At 32.9% G+C, this 17,129-nt stretch overlaps 1 protein-coding gene across 1 annotated transcript; it reads left to right on the forward strand.

Annotated features, from left to right (window-relative positions):
- Window positions 1–381: 381 nt before the first annotated feature.
- Window positions 382–14,290, forward strand: LOC149069504 (uncharacterized). Its single transcript, XM_089250069.1, has 8 exons — window positions 382–542; window positions 3,112–3,317; window positions 4,895–5,030; window positions 6,892–7,025; window positions 8,375–8,594; window positions 10,490–10,635; window positions 11,947–12,184; window positions 13,837–14,290. Exons 1-8 carry the CDS (start codon window positions 473–475, stop codon window positions 13,929–13,931), a joined length of 1,245 nt encoding a protein of 414 aa, XP_089106195.1. The 5' UTR covers window positions 382–472; the 3' UTR covers window positions 13,932–14,290.
- The last annotated feature ends 2,839 nt before the right edge of the window (window positions 14,291–17,129 follow it).

The raw sequence follows: 17,129 nt of genomic DNA on the forward strand, positions 1-17,129 counted from the left end.
AGCATAAAATAATAATATATATATTTTTTTGCTTTCGATTTACTTGAAAATCGTTTATAGACGCATAGAAATATATTTATCCACCGAATCGTGTATTTTTGTAGATTCAGATAAACACAAATATACCGGATAGATTTAATCCATGACAAATTATCTGTGATCAGGAAACGGAATCTACTTTTTTTCATTCATTCATTTACTTTTTTTTTTTCCTTATTTGATATTGATGATGATGATGCGCGCCCCTTCCGTGATGTGTTAGTGGCGCCCCTTTGGAAAAGTAGTAGGAAACTCGGTGAAAACTGCTGGCTTCTTGCTCTTTCTCGTCTAGTTTTGCTGCGAGAAGCATTTATTACTGATCCGAGTTGAAAAATCACTCGTGACACTAAGCGTTAAGTGGGAACGCGTGTTTCCCTCTTTTCCGAAAATGTGATTCGCTCATTACGTCGAGATTTATACCCAGACACAGACAATGGAAGTTTCAATCAAAGCGATTGGATTTCTTCTCAATTCGCCGTTTTTACTCATTTCGATTTTTCCAGGTAAACGTGTCTCTCTCTCTAGTATGTAATCTAACTTCATAAAGTTCTTTATTTCAGATGGAACTTAAGAGAAAAATTTCTATGCCTTCAATTTCAATGCATCTAAATTTTTTTGGGTTTCGCTTAAACTAAAGCAGATTCTGTACTAAAAGAGATGTGCATGTCGTATAGGTTTCCAAACCTTTTTATATATAAAAGAAGAAAAAAACCATGAATGTTGCATGCACGGTATTTCTCATAATTTGCTCCATAGTGAGCATAACATATCAAAATGAATTTCTAAGCTTAAAGTAAGCACCGCATGGATGTCTACGCTGCAATTTCAAGAATAAAATATTTTCATAATAAAATCCGAACGAAATAACTATAAAATAAAATAATTTCAAAATAAAATCTAAATGAAATATTTTCAGATTGAGAGAATTTTACCCTTCATATCCTGACGGTACTTTAAATTACCAAGATAGATAATTTGTTTTGAACTAATTCATTGTTTCAAAAATATTGTTTGATTTTTTCGTCCTTAATTAGAACTAAAATGAACTACTAAATAATTTACATGATAAATATTTATTATTATCATTAAATTTATACTTTTACTGTAGTTTATTATAATTTTCTTCTTATTCTACTTTTCATAATGTCGGACATAAAGGGTCATGAATAAAATCAGAATAATTTAATTTTGGAAAATTATCGGAATAAAAAACTTTCGGGATAAAAGAATTACATGATGAAACTATTGCATAGTAATAGGATTCAAGAATGGAATCAGAGCAGAGAATTATTTCAGAATGAAATTATTGCAGAATAATATCAAATAAAATAATTTAAGAATGAAATCGGAAATAACTTCTGAATAAAATAAGAATAAAATAATTCAAGGATCAAATCAGAATAAAATATTTTCAGAATAAAATGTTTTTAGAATAGAAGGATTACAAGAAAAAATGATCAAATAATAAAAATATTGCAAAATAAGGTACGAGAAAAAGAAATAAATAAGAGGATAAGAGGAATTCAAGCAATTCAAAATAAAAGGATTCAAGATTAAAATCCAAACAGAATTTTTTAAGAATAAAATTATTGCGGAAAAAAAAAATCAAAATAAAATAATTTCATAACAAAATCAGATCAAAATATTTTCACGATAAAAGAATTTTAGAATAAAATTGCAATAAATTATTTCAGAATAAAAAAATTCAGCATAAGATCAGAATATAAAAGAAATTGAGATTTAATCCAGATATATATATATATATATATATATATATAAAAGAGGTTCAGAATTAATCTGGATAAAAAAATTTCAGAAATATATAAGAACAAAAGAATTTCAGAATGAAATAATTCCGAAAATAATTTCATCATAAAGTCTGAATAAAATAATTTCAGTATATATCAGAACTAAGGAATTACAGAATAAAAGAATTTCAGAAAAAAAAGAATTTCCAAATAAAATCCAAGAAAGAATGAAATTGGAATAATGGAATAAATTTGAAATAAAAAACAATAAAGTCAGAATAGAATAGAAGAATATCAAAAGAATTCTCCTGAAGAGAGTAAAAGAGTCATTAGAAATCTAGAATAAAAATTGCTATTCCAGTCAAATGCTTTTTATTTGCAGGTCTAAAATACAAATACAAAATACAGCGTCACAACAGGCAAAATGCCGAATGAGGTGGCTGAGAAAAATTTGCACATAACAAATATGGATGTTATATATTTAAAAAATACAGCAACCCAATTAAAAATGCAATTACAAACAATATATGTACATGATAAAATATTATACAACGCCCATATAGAATACTTATGGTTGTCTTATTCTAAGTATGGATAGCTTCTCAATTTCCTCCAACATGTATCGTTTTAAATGTGTCGGTTTTGTGAAGAATGAACAAAAAATGTTTGTTACAAACATAATTCCAAAATAGTTATTCGGAATAGTTGAAAAATTAAAATAATGTAAATCATTTGAAATTAATGCAATATGCGATGATTTTCATTGTTAATTTCTTGGAGTAGTTTTTTCTCAAACAAAAATTCAGAAAGCCTTCAAAAGAATGTTATTTTTACGCCGCAGTTGGTAGGTCAGAAAATATAACTATTTATCAGGATTATCTAAAATATATAGGAAGAAATATTTTGTACGTAACCTAATTGAATTTATATTTTTCTGTCACTTGGTTGAAAATATACAAACACATTATACCATAAATATTTTTTTCCCGTGAAAATCAAATGAAGCGCTGATATCTCGATCTATATTCAGATAAATTTATTATATTTCATAGCTAAAAAATATGTATGTTCAAGAAAATGTATATTTCCGAATCTTGCTTGGAGTGGTTGAGATTTATATGTTTGTTATTTTTTCGTTGAATCGGTATTTATATTTTATGCATGTAATATGCATAAGCAAGCAAATTATACTTGAGGATTATCTTGAACAGCTCCGAGCTTCCGTGTGAACGATAAATTCTATATATCTCGATGAAAGAAATTCTTTATTCATGTTATCAATAAAGAGAATAAAGTTTTATAATTTTAGCTACATTTTTCTTAGGCATCCATACATTGAGATTCAGTTACCTGGGTGTACCTGGATCAGTTTTAGTGGGTGACTCCGTGTGGCTAGATTGCGGATACGATCTCGACGAAGACAAGCTGTACTCTGTCAAATGGTATAAAGACAATTACGAGTTCTATAGGTATCTGCCGAGTGACCATCCACCATCTCAAATGCTAAAGTTGAAAGGGGTTTACGTTGACGTAAGTACTGCATGAAAAACATTAAAAAATATTAGATTTTTTCCTGTTCATTTCCTCGCAGTCAAGTGTTACGGTCATCATAGTTGGTTATACCCCTTTAATAAAAATTCCTCCATATTTTCCTTGTGGAAATTGTGATAGTTTTCGACACAGTGTGGATCCATTAGAACTTTTTTTTCCATTTCTAGCCTCCTCCTGACCGTCTTTCGCTATCGAGGCAACTACCTCGCTTTGCCCTGCTTGAGTTAACATTTAAAGCCAGGTTTTCCTAGGAGCAGGTTTCCTGTGCCGCGCGCAAACGTGATTCGCCCAGCGCGACACGCCGTCCACTCACCAGTAAGAAAAGCAGCATGACTGTTTTCCTACAGAACGCAATACGCCTCACGACAGCGCTTTACGTCTAGCGTGATTGGCCGACTGCTTCTGGAGGAGTCAAATGCGTCGTGCGCCGCGGCTTTGCCGATATTCTCTTCACTCTTGTGTGTTTTCTTTTCCTTCCCTTCAAACCGGAGCATGCCGACGACAGAGTAGCTGATGCCAAAGCCATATACTTTACATAGCCGCCTTGATCTGATGCGCCTCGCTAGGAAAACACAAACGCGTAGCGTGATTATGTAACACGTTTCTGTGGGAGCGATCGTACCCCGATCGTACCCCGATATAATGATACAATACATGTATGAATTATCATATGTAGTATATGATACAGTACGATTTATGTTAACCAAGGACTTGACGCTTGGGTATTATGCAAAATCACCGGTAAACGTAATAATTTGTTTGGACTCATTAATTTATTTACTACGCTTGGATACGATGCATAATCACTAGTAAAAGTGATTAATTTAGAGTAATTTATCAAATTTACCAACGACGCTTGGATACGATGCATAATCACTAGTAAAAGTGATTAATTTAGAGTAATTTATCAAATTTACCAACGACGCTTGGATACGATGCATAATCACTAGTAAAAGTGATTAATTTAGAGTAATTTATCAAATTTACCAACGACGCTTGGATAAGATGCATAATCACCAGTAAAAGGGATAAGTTTAGGAATATTCATCAAACTTACCAAAAATACTCGGCGATTATGCATAATAACCGGATTTATCACATTTACCATAACATGTTCGTACTTTGCACACGGTATTATTGTATTTATTATTTTTATTGTTCAGAGTACATTGAAGGTGTTTCATTGGATGATGCTTCGCATAAGTCTTGATAAAAATGATGGAACATTGACTAAATGATTTTATTAAATGTCATTTATTACTGGATGTGGCACTAATAAGATTTGAAACCAAGATATTTAATTAATTAATTCGATTTGAACCACGATTACTTTAAATATTTCGTGGAGAATTTCAAGTATGATTGCAGAAATCATGCTTTATCTCTCTGAGACGCTTTTCGGATTTTTCCTGAAACTTCAAGTCTTCCGTAACAATGAACAAGTCCATTCTCTTTGAAATAATACAGAGAGCTACAAAGACACGATACTTGAATATGTATGACTTTGCGACGAGTTTCATACTGATTGCAATATCTTTCCTATGGTTTTATTGCAGCTTGAGAGATCGAATTCAACTCATGCTCATCTGAAAACTGCTGACGTCAACACCGAAGGAATCTACGCGTGCGAAGTATCAACTGACGCCCCATCTTTCAGGACTGTAAAAGCAGAGAAGAAAATGCGAGTGTACAGTAAGTTCCTACGACTTTGTGTAAGAAATGCAAATTCGATTTTCATATCTAGCGTTTTGTTCATTCGACGCGACACAAAGACAGGGTGATTATAACTAAAGTTCCTGTATTGTTCAGAGCGATTTCCAAAGTCTGTTTAAGTTCCAAAGTTTTTATCAAAAACTGCTTGTTAGAATGCAGCCAAATTTTTAGGATATCTTAATGTGACCACGGGCGAGAGATTTATGAAATAAAAAAAAATAGTTGAATTTTCGATCACCAGGAGTTAAAAGTGGGGTTTTTTATATTGAATTTTACATTTTCCCATGGTCCATACACCGTATATAGTGCTAAGTTTGAATGGAATACGTCTAGCAGAACGGGCGCTATATAGGTCTGAGTAGTTTCAGTATACTGACACTAACTCCGACCTATATAGCGTCCGTTCGCGAAGACGTATTCTATTGAAACTATATATACGCTATACGGTCCATAGGAAAAAGAAAAATTCAATAAAAAAAAGCACCGCTTTTCACCTGGTGGCCGAAAATTTAACTATTTTTTATTTATTTCTCATAAATCTCTCTTCGATTATCTCATTAAGATATCCTAAAAATTTGGCTGTATTCGGATCAGCATTTTTTGAGAAACAACTACTCAAGTTACGGAAACTTTAATTATAATCACCCTGTACAAAAGAACAACATGAACTAAAAGTGTTAGTGATAACAAAATAGTGTCTATTTCAGTTTGAAACGGACAACAGTTAGCAGTCGGTAACAGGCCATTGGTAACGATAGTGTATTCTATCGTGAGGAGTTCCATTAAAAATTTAACTCGCAAAGTAACGTGCTGTACAATATTCGTGACATACCATACACCGATGGATATGAATATTTTGAAAAACAGATGATATTCTTTACTTTTCTTTCATTTATTCTTTTTTTTTGTCTCATCAGCATATGAAATAAAATCGTACACGATATGTTTTTAAAAAAGATTGCATTGAATTTTTATGGACTCGTTTCACGCACCAATGAGGTGACAGACATATACCTCTCTACAAACATTCGTGTGTTCACTATCTATCGATTGGCTAAACACAGTTGAAGTGACACACGTTTGTGTGCATACTTTAAAAAACAACGTTGTGACTTTCTTTTTCACCACTTGACATACAGTGAAATCTAGCTACAACGATATTCGATGCTACGATAAATTCTTCTACAGCGATATTTTATCTAATCTTGTTTGGAATTTCCTATAGGAAAAACTCCTCTCGATACAACGATAAACCCCTCTATACCGATATTATTAGAGGAGATTTTGAAGCCGCTACAACAATATTTCTCATATCTAGCTGAAAATCACCTCCAGTATATATTCCAGTTCTTCAACAGTTTTTATTCTTTGAAAAGGGTGTTTAATAGCATCGGCATTTCGCTCTATCTACTCTCCGAAAGTGTTAATGACGTTGCCGAGGAGCTACTTTCTGTGTAGTGCGCTAAAATACTTTATAAGGTAAAATACCTAAATGAATTCTATTCACCAACTACTCAATTGCAATTTTTAGCTGTGGATAAACACTTTTAAATGCGTTTTATGTTAGTACGCCAATTCTTTTACAACGACAATTCAGAAGAGGTGCCAACAGCAGCATAAATTCGGCACCTCCGGTTGATAATGCTACTTCTCGATATAACGATAACCTCTCTATAACGATATTTTTCCTTGTTCCGCAAAGTATCGTTATATCGAGGTTTAACTGTATTTTCTTTCCTACACTTATGATTGTCGATGATGCTGTTAATGAGCGAATTGTAGTTCTTTCAATTGAAAAATAGAGATTTTAATTCACCTTAATTCAATATTTTTCTTACAGTTATGCCAGACCGGGGACCAGTAATTTCCGGCCTTTTAAATAAATACTGGTCTGGGGATACTGTGAATATAAGTTGCTTGTTTGGACCATCGAAACCTGTTGCAGAACTGAAATGGTTTATAAACGAAGAACCTGTAGGTATATCAGATGCTCGTGACCATGCATACGTGATTTTGTGCTGTTTTTGCGTTTTAAAAAGCTTTTCGAATAAAAAATCGTTCTTAACCCTTTAGGAAAAAGACATTTTCTTAAAAGAAATCGTTGTTAATGTATTCATCCGACTGTGCGTTGAAAATGTCATTTTGGAAGAAAGTATCGATTATAATTTGTTTTTTTTTCATTTTTTATGAAAGCCCTTATAATTCCCAAACAGGACTTGTTTTGCTCATATGACGCTTAGAATCGAAGTTACGTTCACTTCAATGTTGCATTTTTACGTACAAGTAATCAGTGAATAAAAAAACTTTAAACGTGTTTTACGGAGAATATTTTTGGCATGTTGTTGAGATTGAAACATCATTTCTAAAAATCTATTCATTATGTCATTACGAAATTTTAAAACAGTATTTAGCTATATGTCGTTGATATTATGAATTAAAAACTAAGGTCTATCACACGTTTCACAGACGATATGTAGAATAAAATTTATAAAAATTCACTGTTACAGAGATTTGTGTATAACTTATAAACATACCATACGTTTCTTTGAATTTTGATTCACACTGCTGAATGTACTGAAAAAATAATAGAGCATTCGGCTCGCAGAATTTTTCGCAATCGTGTTTCGAATATTACATGAATTTCGCTTAAAATTCGACATAAAAATGACGTTTTCATAGAAAATGACACTTGTAGACAAAAATTTATTATTGTTTTTATCACTTAGGGACACTTCCTATAAAAAGTGTTATTATTAAAGTTCACTCCAGTGCCATTTTATAGAAACGTGGCCTCGAACGTAGTCGGATACCTTAACCGAAATTATTAAACATCCCCCCCCCCCCCCGTAAAATATCTTATATTTTTATTTTACAAAGTAGGTTTTTTTTTCTGATTTCCAGCAGGTTCAAAGTAAGGGATATGGAAAAATGTGTTCCATTAAGAAATCATCTTTGCAAAATATCTGGGTTTCTCATTGCTTAAATGAAAGGCTTTTGAGAAAGCTAGATATACCGTTAAAGCCGCTGAAAGAGTTCAGCACCGAGCACTATTCGAGGCGTTTTCGATAGTGCTGGTGTATTTGCTAATTTGACACAATACTAACTAAAGAAATTTTTATGTGAGTTTTGGAAATTTATTTTCATCTAGTTTGGAAATATAAAAAAGTGTTGTGAAATTTTTTCAAAGCTCCGAGTTACTTTTAAATTAAAAAATCATATGTTCGGAATATTTAAATATTTTTAAATTTTAATAATAATCCCATTTTGCAGCAAAAATTATGTTATTTTATGCAATTTATTTACATTGCTGTTTGTTTCCCCAGGTATCTGAAAGATTCATCTCAAAATTTCTGACCAAGAGACAGAATGGCGATCCTAACACAGCCAGCGTAGAATGTCGATTACGTTTCCCAGTGGATTACAGCCACCTTCTCCGAGGAATCCTGCAGTTTAGGTGCACGGCCTACCTGACTCAGGTCCATTCGGAAAACAGTGAAGAAATAATCATCGGTGACTCAGAATCCACTTCTCAATTTCAAAGATGTAAGTAAGTTCTCAGATTTACGCCTAAGAGAATTTCAGAAACTCGCTTTCAAAAATAAAGTTTAAGAATGATCGCTTTATAAAGTTTTGGAAATTACTATCAAACGGAAATTAGTGAAGTGGGTAGACAAGTAAAGTGTAACTAACATCCTTTGCTTCTATGATCACGTGACTAAGGCTAAGGGCAAAAATGTAGATGTTGTTTACTTGATTTCCAGAAAGCATTCGATCGGGTCCAACATGGTAAACTCTTGAGGCGTTTATTCGGATAGAATCGTGGTTAAGAGATAGGTCACAACGAGTTATGGTGAACGGGGGATTCTCTAAGTGGACAAGCGTCACAAGCGGAGTTCCTCGGGGAAATAACCTTAACCCCATACTCTTTCACTTTTTATCGATAAACTCGATCAGGGTATTGATGGGATTGTTAACAAATTCACAGATGACGCGAAGCTAAGGGGGGTAGTTGGGAATCAAAGCGATAAAGAATTGCTCCAGACCCACTTGAACAGGATTGGAACATGGGTAAATGAATGGAACATGAAGTTTAGCGTTGACAAGTTACAACCAATTGCCAATTAACTGACGTTGTAAGCAATAATTAACATTATCATTTGTGGGAAATCAATTGGAACCATAAATCACTGTCGTTATAACCGATGTCGCTACAACCAAAGTCATTATTGCCAAGTTCAAGTGTACTTGCTCTCCGAGACTGTCCATCCCTTTGAGAAAGAGCGCAAATCATCCCAAGATGGTCTTTCAGCGGTCATGTCTGTCTTTCTATATTTATATAACACGAAAATTCAGGCATCTGTCACTTTCATTTCCATAATTGAAAACAGATGGCGATAATTACCAGTAGAACACGCATAATTTTGAAAATATACGTCTAGGGTACACAATATACACACACATAACACGCTCCGGTATGCATCGAATCGTTAAAATATCCTCAGAGAAATGTTAATAGAATGCCTGCACACGGTTTTTTAGTCTACAGTGCTCATAATTCCACATTAAAATGTACTCTGCATAAAAGAATGCAGATTCTCTCCAGAGCCAGCTGCATGCCACGATTCAAAGGATGCCTCAATTTTGTATGTTCTCACGAAGGGTTATCCATTACTCTATTAATTTTTTTTAAAGATAGGAAATTAATTTTTTTACTGATTATGCAAATGTGCTAATAACAACAAGAATGAACCTCAGATAATCAAAACAATAATCTCCCCGCTTAATACAAGCAAACAAAGAAGTTTTTTTTTTCTCGTGAAAAAAAATTCTAAACCATTATTTAAATTTTGAGCTGCAAAAATTCCAAATGAGTAAAATAATTTATGGTTTGTATAATTTTTTTTTCCTTTTCTTCAGTTATCCTCTCTTTCTTCATTTTAATTATAAAAAATGATTTACAGCTTCATGAGTACAATAAAAAAATATCATTTAACTGCCTCGCGGAATTTCCATTAATCAATAGCTATTTTTTTAAATATATTTTCAATTTTTTAAAACTATTTTTTGTTCTTTTTCCTTTTAGTAATTTTAAAGCATAATATCAAGTAATATGGATTATGAAGTACGATTTATCATCCTGATTGCTTTATTTCTTATTACTATTTCGTAGACAAGGAATTACATCGATTTTGATACGTGAAATTTGAAACATTTAATCGAGAAACTGAACTTAATATAAGTACTTTGAATAATTTTTACCACAAGCAAAGTGGTCGGTGAATGATTCGTAAGTATGTTCACACACACACACACACACACACATAGAAAATATATGTTGGGCTACCCATAATTAATTACCATGTCATTTTTCGTGATTATATTCATAAAAAATTGTGAAATAATCAATATGATGATAACTTTTCTTAATGTTGTAACAGTTAACCAAGTTGCACCAGGCCAGCGAAGTCCAACTATCGTAGCTGGTATGGACAGTTATGAAGTCGGAGATGTTGCTGATATTAATTGCACTTCTGGGCGTTCTGCTTATCCTGCAGAATTGCATTGGAGTATCAACGACGAAGAGGCAAGTTTCTTTCGCTGAAATGTTTTTACCATAAATATATTTACATGTCCCCGTATATCATTCGTGTAGACAAAATTAGTTATGGAGGCTTAATTATAAGTTCGTTGTGCGATTAGTATGAATCATTATGGGATCCGGAAAATTCGCCTCCGACATTTCATCCCCCCGATGAGGCAAGTTGAGTGGGTAAGTGACCGTATGTGTGAGTGAGTCAATGAGTGAGTGATTGTATGAGTGACCAGTCGAGTGAATGGGTGCGTGACTGTATGAGAGTGACTAAGATTGAAATTGTGAGCGAATGGGTTTTTCATATGAGCACTCACAGTCGGTTACTCATCTACTCACTTGGTCACTCCATTGCATAATCACTCTGTCGTTCATACTGTCACTCATCCATTCTCTTAATACCGTCCGGGGTGAAACGGCAGGAGCAAAATGTCAGGGGTGGAATGTACCGTGAGCTAAGTTTCCGTAAACCAGCCATTCCATGGCTCGTTCCTGATTTCTTTTTTTCACAAACTATTTATACAGTCGGCCCCGCTTTATCGGATATCCGATTCCAGCACACACAATATCAGATTAAGCGGAGTATCCGATTATGCGGGGAACAATTTAATTACCATTTTACAATTGAATATGTTTGTATATTGAAAACTGGTGAAGTATAAAAAGTTATCGAATATAAATCAGACATCAAAAATGAAATGAAAATTCTATTTAATTAGAATGATCACAATACCTAAGATTTTTCATTTTCGTTAGTAAAGTTAAAGCCCTCTATTGGCTCAACAGAGAACAAAAATAATTGTACGTAAATGTACGTATTGAATACAACTTGAATACTTGGAAGCCAGTACTTCTCTCGAATGTGTTTATCTTAAAATAATATATTTTCCATTAACTTCAAATTTTTCATTCAATAAAAAACATTATGCATGTATGTAGTGGTTGATGTGTATTAACAGTTGACGTGTGAAGCGTAATATTCGATTAAGCAGAGAAAAGTCGTTGAAATTATATTAAGCGGGGAAATTTAACATTGTCTCTATGGGAGAGACTTTGGTGAAGGAGGGAGTTTTATCCGTTTTTAAGCAGGTTATCTGTTACCCGAATAAGCGGGGCAGTCTGTATTTTGTAATTTATGTTTTATTGGTTGCATTTGGGCTAAAAAATTCTAACATATCTTATTTTAGTTTTTAAAAAATTGTTTATGAAAATTACTCAAATTCCTAATTTTTCCCCATGTGTATTCGTGAAAATTCAAAATGATCAACTATCGGCAGTGATTTTTTATCTGTTCTTTTTTTTCAGCCCAAACAAGAGTTCCTACGACAATATCCGTTAGTGAATCATTCAGACGGATGCGTCTCTACTAGATTAGGGCTAAGATTTCGGCTTGGAGAAGATCACTTTGCAAGAGAAGAGGTCAAGTTGAAATGTACAGCGATTTTTTCTGAAGTCATTGAATTGACGACCGTAAGGACAGTCATCAGTGGACATCATCGCAGCCCAGATTTCTTGCATTCGTCTATAAGCTCCACTCACATAGGTACGGTAAAATAAAAGTATTAAGATTATTATGAACTGTAAACTCATTATCGTACGTAGATTTAAAGCGGGAAAATGAGAATGCAATAACAAAAATCACGCCCTATGAAATACAAATTCAGCACATCTATTGTCAAAAAATATTCTTCCCAATGTCACAATTTGAAATAATTTACATGAAAAATCATAAAGAAAAAGTTAGAGCAATCTCAGAATGGCAAAATTTCGAAATAAAATCAGAATAAGGAATTTTAGCACAAAATCAGAATAAGGGAATTTTAGCACAAAATCAGAATATGGGAATTTCAGCACAAAATCAGAATATGGGAATTTCAGCACAAAATCAGAATAAGGGAATTTTAGTATAAAATCTCAGAATAAAATAAATGCAGAATAAAATCAGAATAAAATAAATGCAGAATAAAATCAGAATAAAATAAATGCAGAATAAAATCAGAATAAAATAATTTATGAATAAAATCAGAATAAAATAATTTATGAATAAAAGCAGAATAAAATAATTTATGAATAAAATCAGAATAAAATAATTTATGAATAAAATCAGAATAAAATAATTTATGAATAAAATCAGAATAAAATCAGAATAAAATAATTTAGGAGTAAAATCAGAATAAAATAATTTATGAATAAAATCAGAATAAAATAATTTATGAATAAAATCAGAATAAAATAATTTAAGAATAAAATCAGAATAAAATAATTTAAGAATAAAATCAGAATAAAATAATTTAAGAATAAAATTCGGAAGAAGGGTATCAGAATTAAATCTGAAGAAGGAAGGGAAAAAGAATAAAATAATTTAAGAATAAAATAATTTAAGAATAAAATTCGGAAGAAGGGTATCAGAATTAAATCTGAAGAAGGAAGGGAAAAAGAATAAAATAATTTAAGAATAAAATTCGGAAGAAGGGTATCAGAATTAAATCTGAAGAAGGAAGGGAAAAAGAATAAAGGAATTTCACAGGATTTTTAATTAGAATAATATCACATTATAAGAATTTCAGGATAAAAATATTGCAGAGTAAAATCAGAAGAGAAAAGACTTTCAAAATAAAATCAGTATAAAAACTTTCAGAATAAAATAATATTATTAAATACCATAATTTAACGTGAAATAATTTTACATAAACAAATCACCGAATAAAACTGACACATGAAGAAATATATAACTGAGAGAAACAACGCGACTGTGTGTTGGCAATTCTTCAATTTTCTCAGTTGGATTTTGATAATGACACTATTTCTGTCACTATTTGGAAAATGTTTAGAACTTTTCCCTGAAATTCTTACTTGTATTAAGGATCTAACAACTTTTTGAATTTAAGAAAATGATTGCTGAACATGATGTACTGGTTCCTACTTCCTAAAACTTTTCCGCACTGTAAATAAAGATTATCTGGTTAATTTTAATTCCCCCTAAAAAGTATCTGGAATTTTTAAGTCATAATTCGGCTTTTTTTTTCAATGTGACGTACATATTTCAAAAACCTGCATTACACATATAATTAATGTGAAAAGAATGAAAATAATACTAATATAATTAAAACGCAAGTGATGAACAAATAAAATTTGCTTTTACGAGATTTTCATGCCAAATATACTTGTTTTTTTTTTCAATTTTTTTTTGTACAGGTTTCCCACACCAAAGTTCTTGTCACCAACTGAAGTACCTCTCGATTCTTATATTGATCTGTATCATAATTCTATCGCATGCAGTATTCAGGTGATATTTACCTTGAAGTGCAAGATACACTATTGAATATAAGTATTAGTCAAATGTTCTCATGATGAAGTGTGGGAGGATAAGGCATAATATCAAAACTTTTTTGTTCATCATTGCAAGGGTTCAGAGAATGAAAAAGAAACAGCAAAAAAAAATTAAGTAAATCCTGTTTTTTTTAAGTTGCATCAAGTAATAATAGTGAGATAATGAATGTTTTGAATCATAAAACTCTAATCAAATCAAAAATTACGTGCTCTCTTCTTATCTCTGGTATTAAACTCTGGATAATGATGGGAAATGCTTTTCTTTACAGTAGTGGTTCAACTACACACACACAATTCCCCAATTGGGAACAGGGTGTCCCATAAATTCGAAAATAGTTTAAAAATGATTAAAAATTAAAGAGGAATTGGTAAATTCGAATGCATATGTAAAAATCGTATTCTCACGAAAAGGGATATATATACATTTTTTTTGGACAGAAAAAAATTAATTCAAATTTTGGTCGATACAGGACTGCACGAAAGCAAACCCCAGAATTCTGGACCTGAACCTTTCTTCAATGTCTACGGCATCCGGCACGTTCTTGAAGCTTCAGCCTGCGATTCGTGATAAAAAAAAATTCACTAACAGTGCTTATAATCCCCAATGCCAACATCACAATGAAAACATATGTAAGCGCCAGTAACAGGAAAAAAAGCCGGAAATGAACTGTTAATCGTGCACAAGGAATTTTATAGGATTCTGATTTGCATGTTCCCAGTGATTTACTTTCGTGTCGCACCCTCTATCGACAGAAAAATTTCGGGTGCGGTAGCCCAGGTCGATAAGATACTCTCCTAAAGTACCAAAGGACGTATAGAGGTGTCGTGAGTTCAACACCCGGCTCGTTTGCCAGAAACTTTTCTGACACAGGGGTACAACAGAAACGACGACATGACCACAGAAAAAGATTGCTACTACAGGGAGTCCCACACCGACGGGTTAGCCGACCAACATCTCGGTGAGTATAAAAAGGCTGCCGTTAGGAATCGGCAATAAATTGTAAGTCCCCGCCTAATGTGCAGAAAATGCACGTGGTGTGACAAAAACTATTTAAAAAAAGATCAAATATACCCCAATTCCCTCAATTTTTATGAATTTTCAAACTATTTGCGAATTTACGGGACACTCATTACATGTGAATGTAAATTCAGATATTCGGTGGCATTAAAGTTCCAATAGTTCTGAGCTGTACACTGCCGTAACTATTCATCAGAGGGTTTTGAGATTCTGGGTACTTCTTAATGAAGGGATGGGAGAGAATTTTCAAAGCCCATTCAAATAACGAAAACCTCCACAAAGTTTCTGGGGCGGAATCACCGTTTTCGTAAGAGAGTTTCCGCCAGCGAAGCACGTTCCTGCAAACTCAACGTCATATTCATTAGTGAGTAAATGAGTATGAAAGTGGTTCAGCTGATGATGCCCTGCCATGAAATTTGGGCAGATGGACGCGGCAAAAATTAGTATAAGCGTTATCATTTGCATAAATAAGCAAACGTCTTTTAGAGGTGGATGTAGGAAGTTATATTTTTTCCTTGAGATTTTGCAAACTACCATAACTTACTGATGAACAGTTATGGCTGTTTTAAACAATTCAAAATAGTGGGACTATAATTAGAGACACTCCATTCTTGTGCTCGATGAGTAGACATCTCTACTAATGCATAATCAGTCGTCTTGTCAAGAAGCAATGAAAAAAATAAAGAGCTTACACGCAATGGTTTGAAATATTCATGCTGCGTGCTTTTCAATTGTACTATGCTAAAAATGCGCTATAGAATGATTTGGAAGGAAGTTTTGTTTCAATGCACTAAACTGGAGTCGATTCCGCTTTGTTTTTTTTATGAATTTGACTTGAAAACATTAAGTTCTTTTATTTTAAATACAGATTGTGAAAAGATGTTTCCGATGAAGAATAAAGTTTTCGTTTCTGTTCTGATGGCGTGTTGTTATTACGTTCACCATGAATCTCGATGATTCGTTTTCTTTGTTTGTGTTACATTAAATATGATAAATCCGGTTATTACGCATAACAATTGGCCATTTTGGTGAAATTGATAAATTCCCCTAAATTCATCACTTTTACCGTTGATTATGTAAATACAATACGCAAGCGTCGTTGGTAAACATGGTAAATCATACTAAATCAATCAATTTGACGGTTACTATGCATAATTACCGTCAAATTTTATAACCGTCCATTGCTTTGATAAGAGTCTGAACCGGATATAATGAACTAACGAATTAATGACCAAACGAAGTTTTCCGAAAATTCCGGAAACAACAACAATTAAGTATTATTTGATGAATTCTGAAATCCAACAAATACAAATACAACGCCACGACAGGCAAAATGTCCAACGAGGTGGCTGAGAAAAAGATGTCCATACCTTGATATAATGAACCTCCATTCAACAAATTTTACGATCGTACCCCGATATAGTGTATAAATAATTGGAAACCTTCTCCACTCATATTTTCTCCTTTGCTACCTAAATGTTTGAAAAAGTTTTTTTTTTTTTTTTCAAAATATAATAAAACCCCGATTTAACGAATCAGATAAAACTAACATTTTTATTCGTTAAACCAATAAAAATTATTACATCGGGATGTCCATCGACGCAAATATTCGCACAAGGACAGGATTCGAAAAAAAAATCGTTAAATCATGAAATGCATTAAATAGTAATTCGTTATATCGAGATCCGACCTGCATTTATCAAACATCCTAGATTAATTTTGGAAATTTTACATATTTATTAAATTCACCAACACTTGAGTATTATGAATAATTACCGGCAAAGCGATAAATTTAAAATAGGCTATATATGAAATTTACCGATTCGCTTGAGTATTACGTAAATTATCAGCTGTAAAAGTGATAAATTCTTAGCATTTACGAAATTTACTGACGACGCTCGTGTATTACACAGTAAAGACTAAAGACTCATCGAACGGGGGAGATGCGTATGTATGGCGTACGGCGGCAGTGAATGTCCACCTCCAGTCTGCCAATAATGGTGCCCGAGTGGCATGGTGGTAAGATGCTCGTCTACCATCGTGAAGGTTGTTGTCAGGGTCCCGGGTTCGAACCCAAGGGAGGATATCGATAAGATATTTTCCCTAACGAACTCGAGGCGACCACCGATAGACAGCGCCT

Source organism: Pholcus phalangioides, unplaced genomic scaffold (assembly GCF_987345545.1).
Source record: "Pholcus phalangioides strain wild (caught in Gottingen) unplaced genomic scaffold, Ppha-v1.0 ptg000022l_1, whole genome shotgun sequence".
Taxonomy (NCBI): Eukaryota; Metazoa; Arthropoda; class Arachnida; order Araneae; family Pholcidae; genus Pholcus; species Pholcus phalangioides.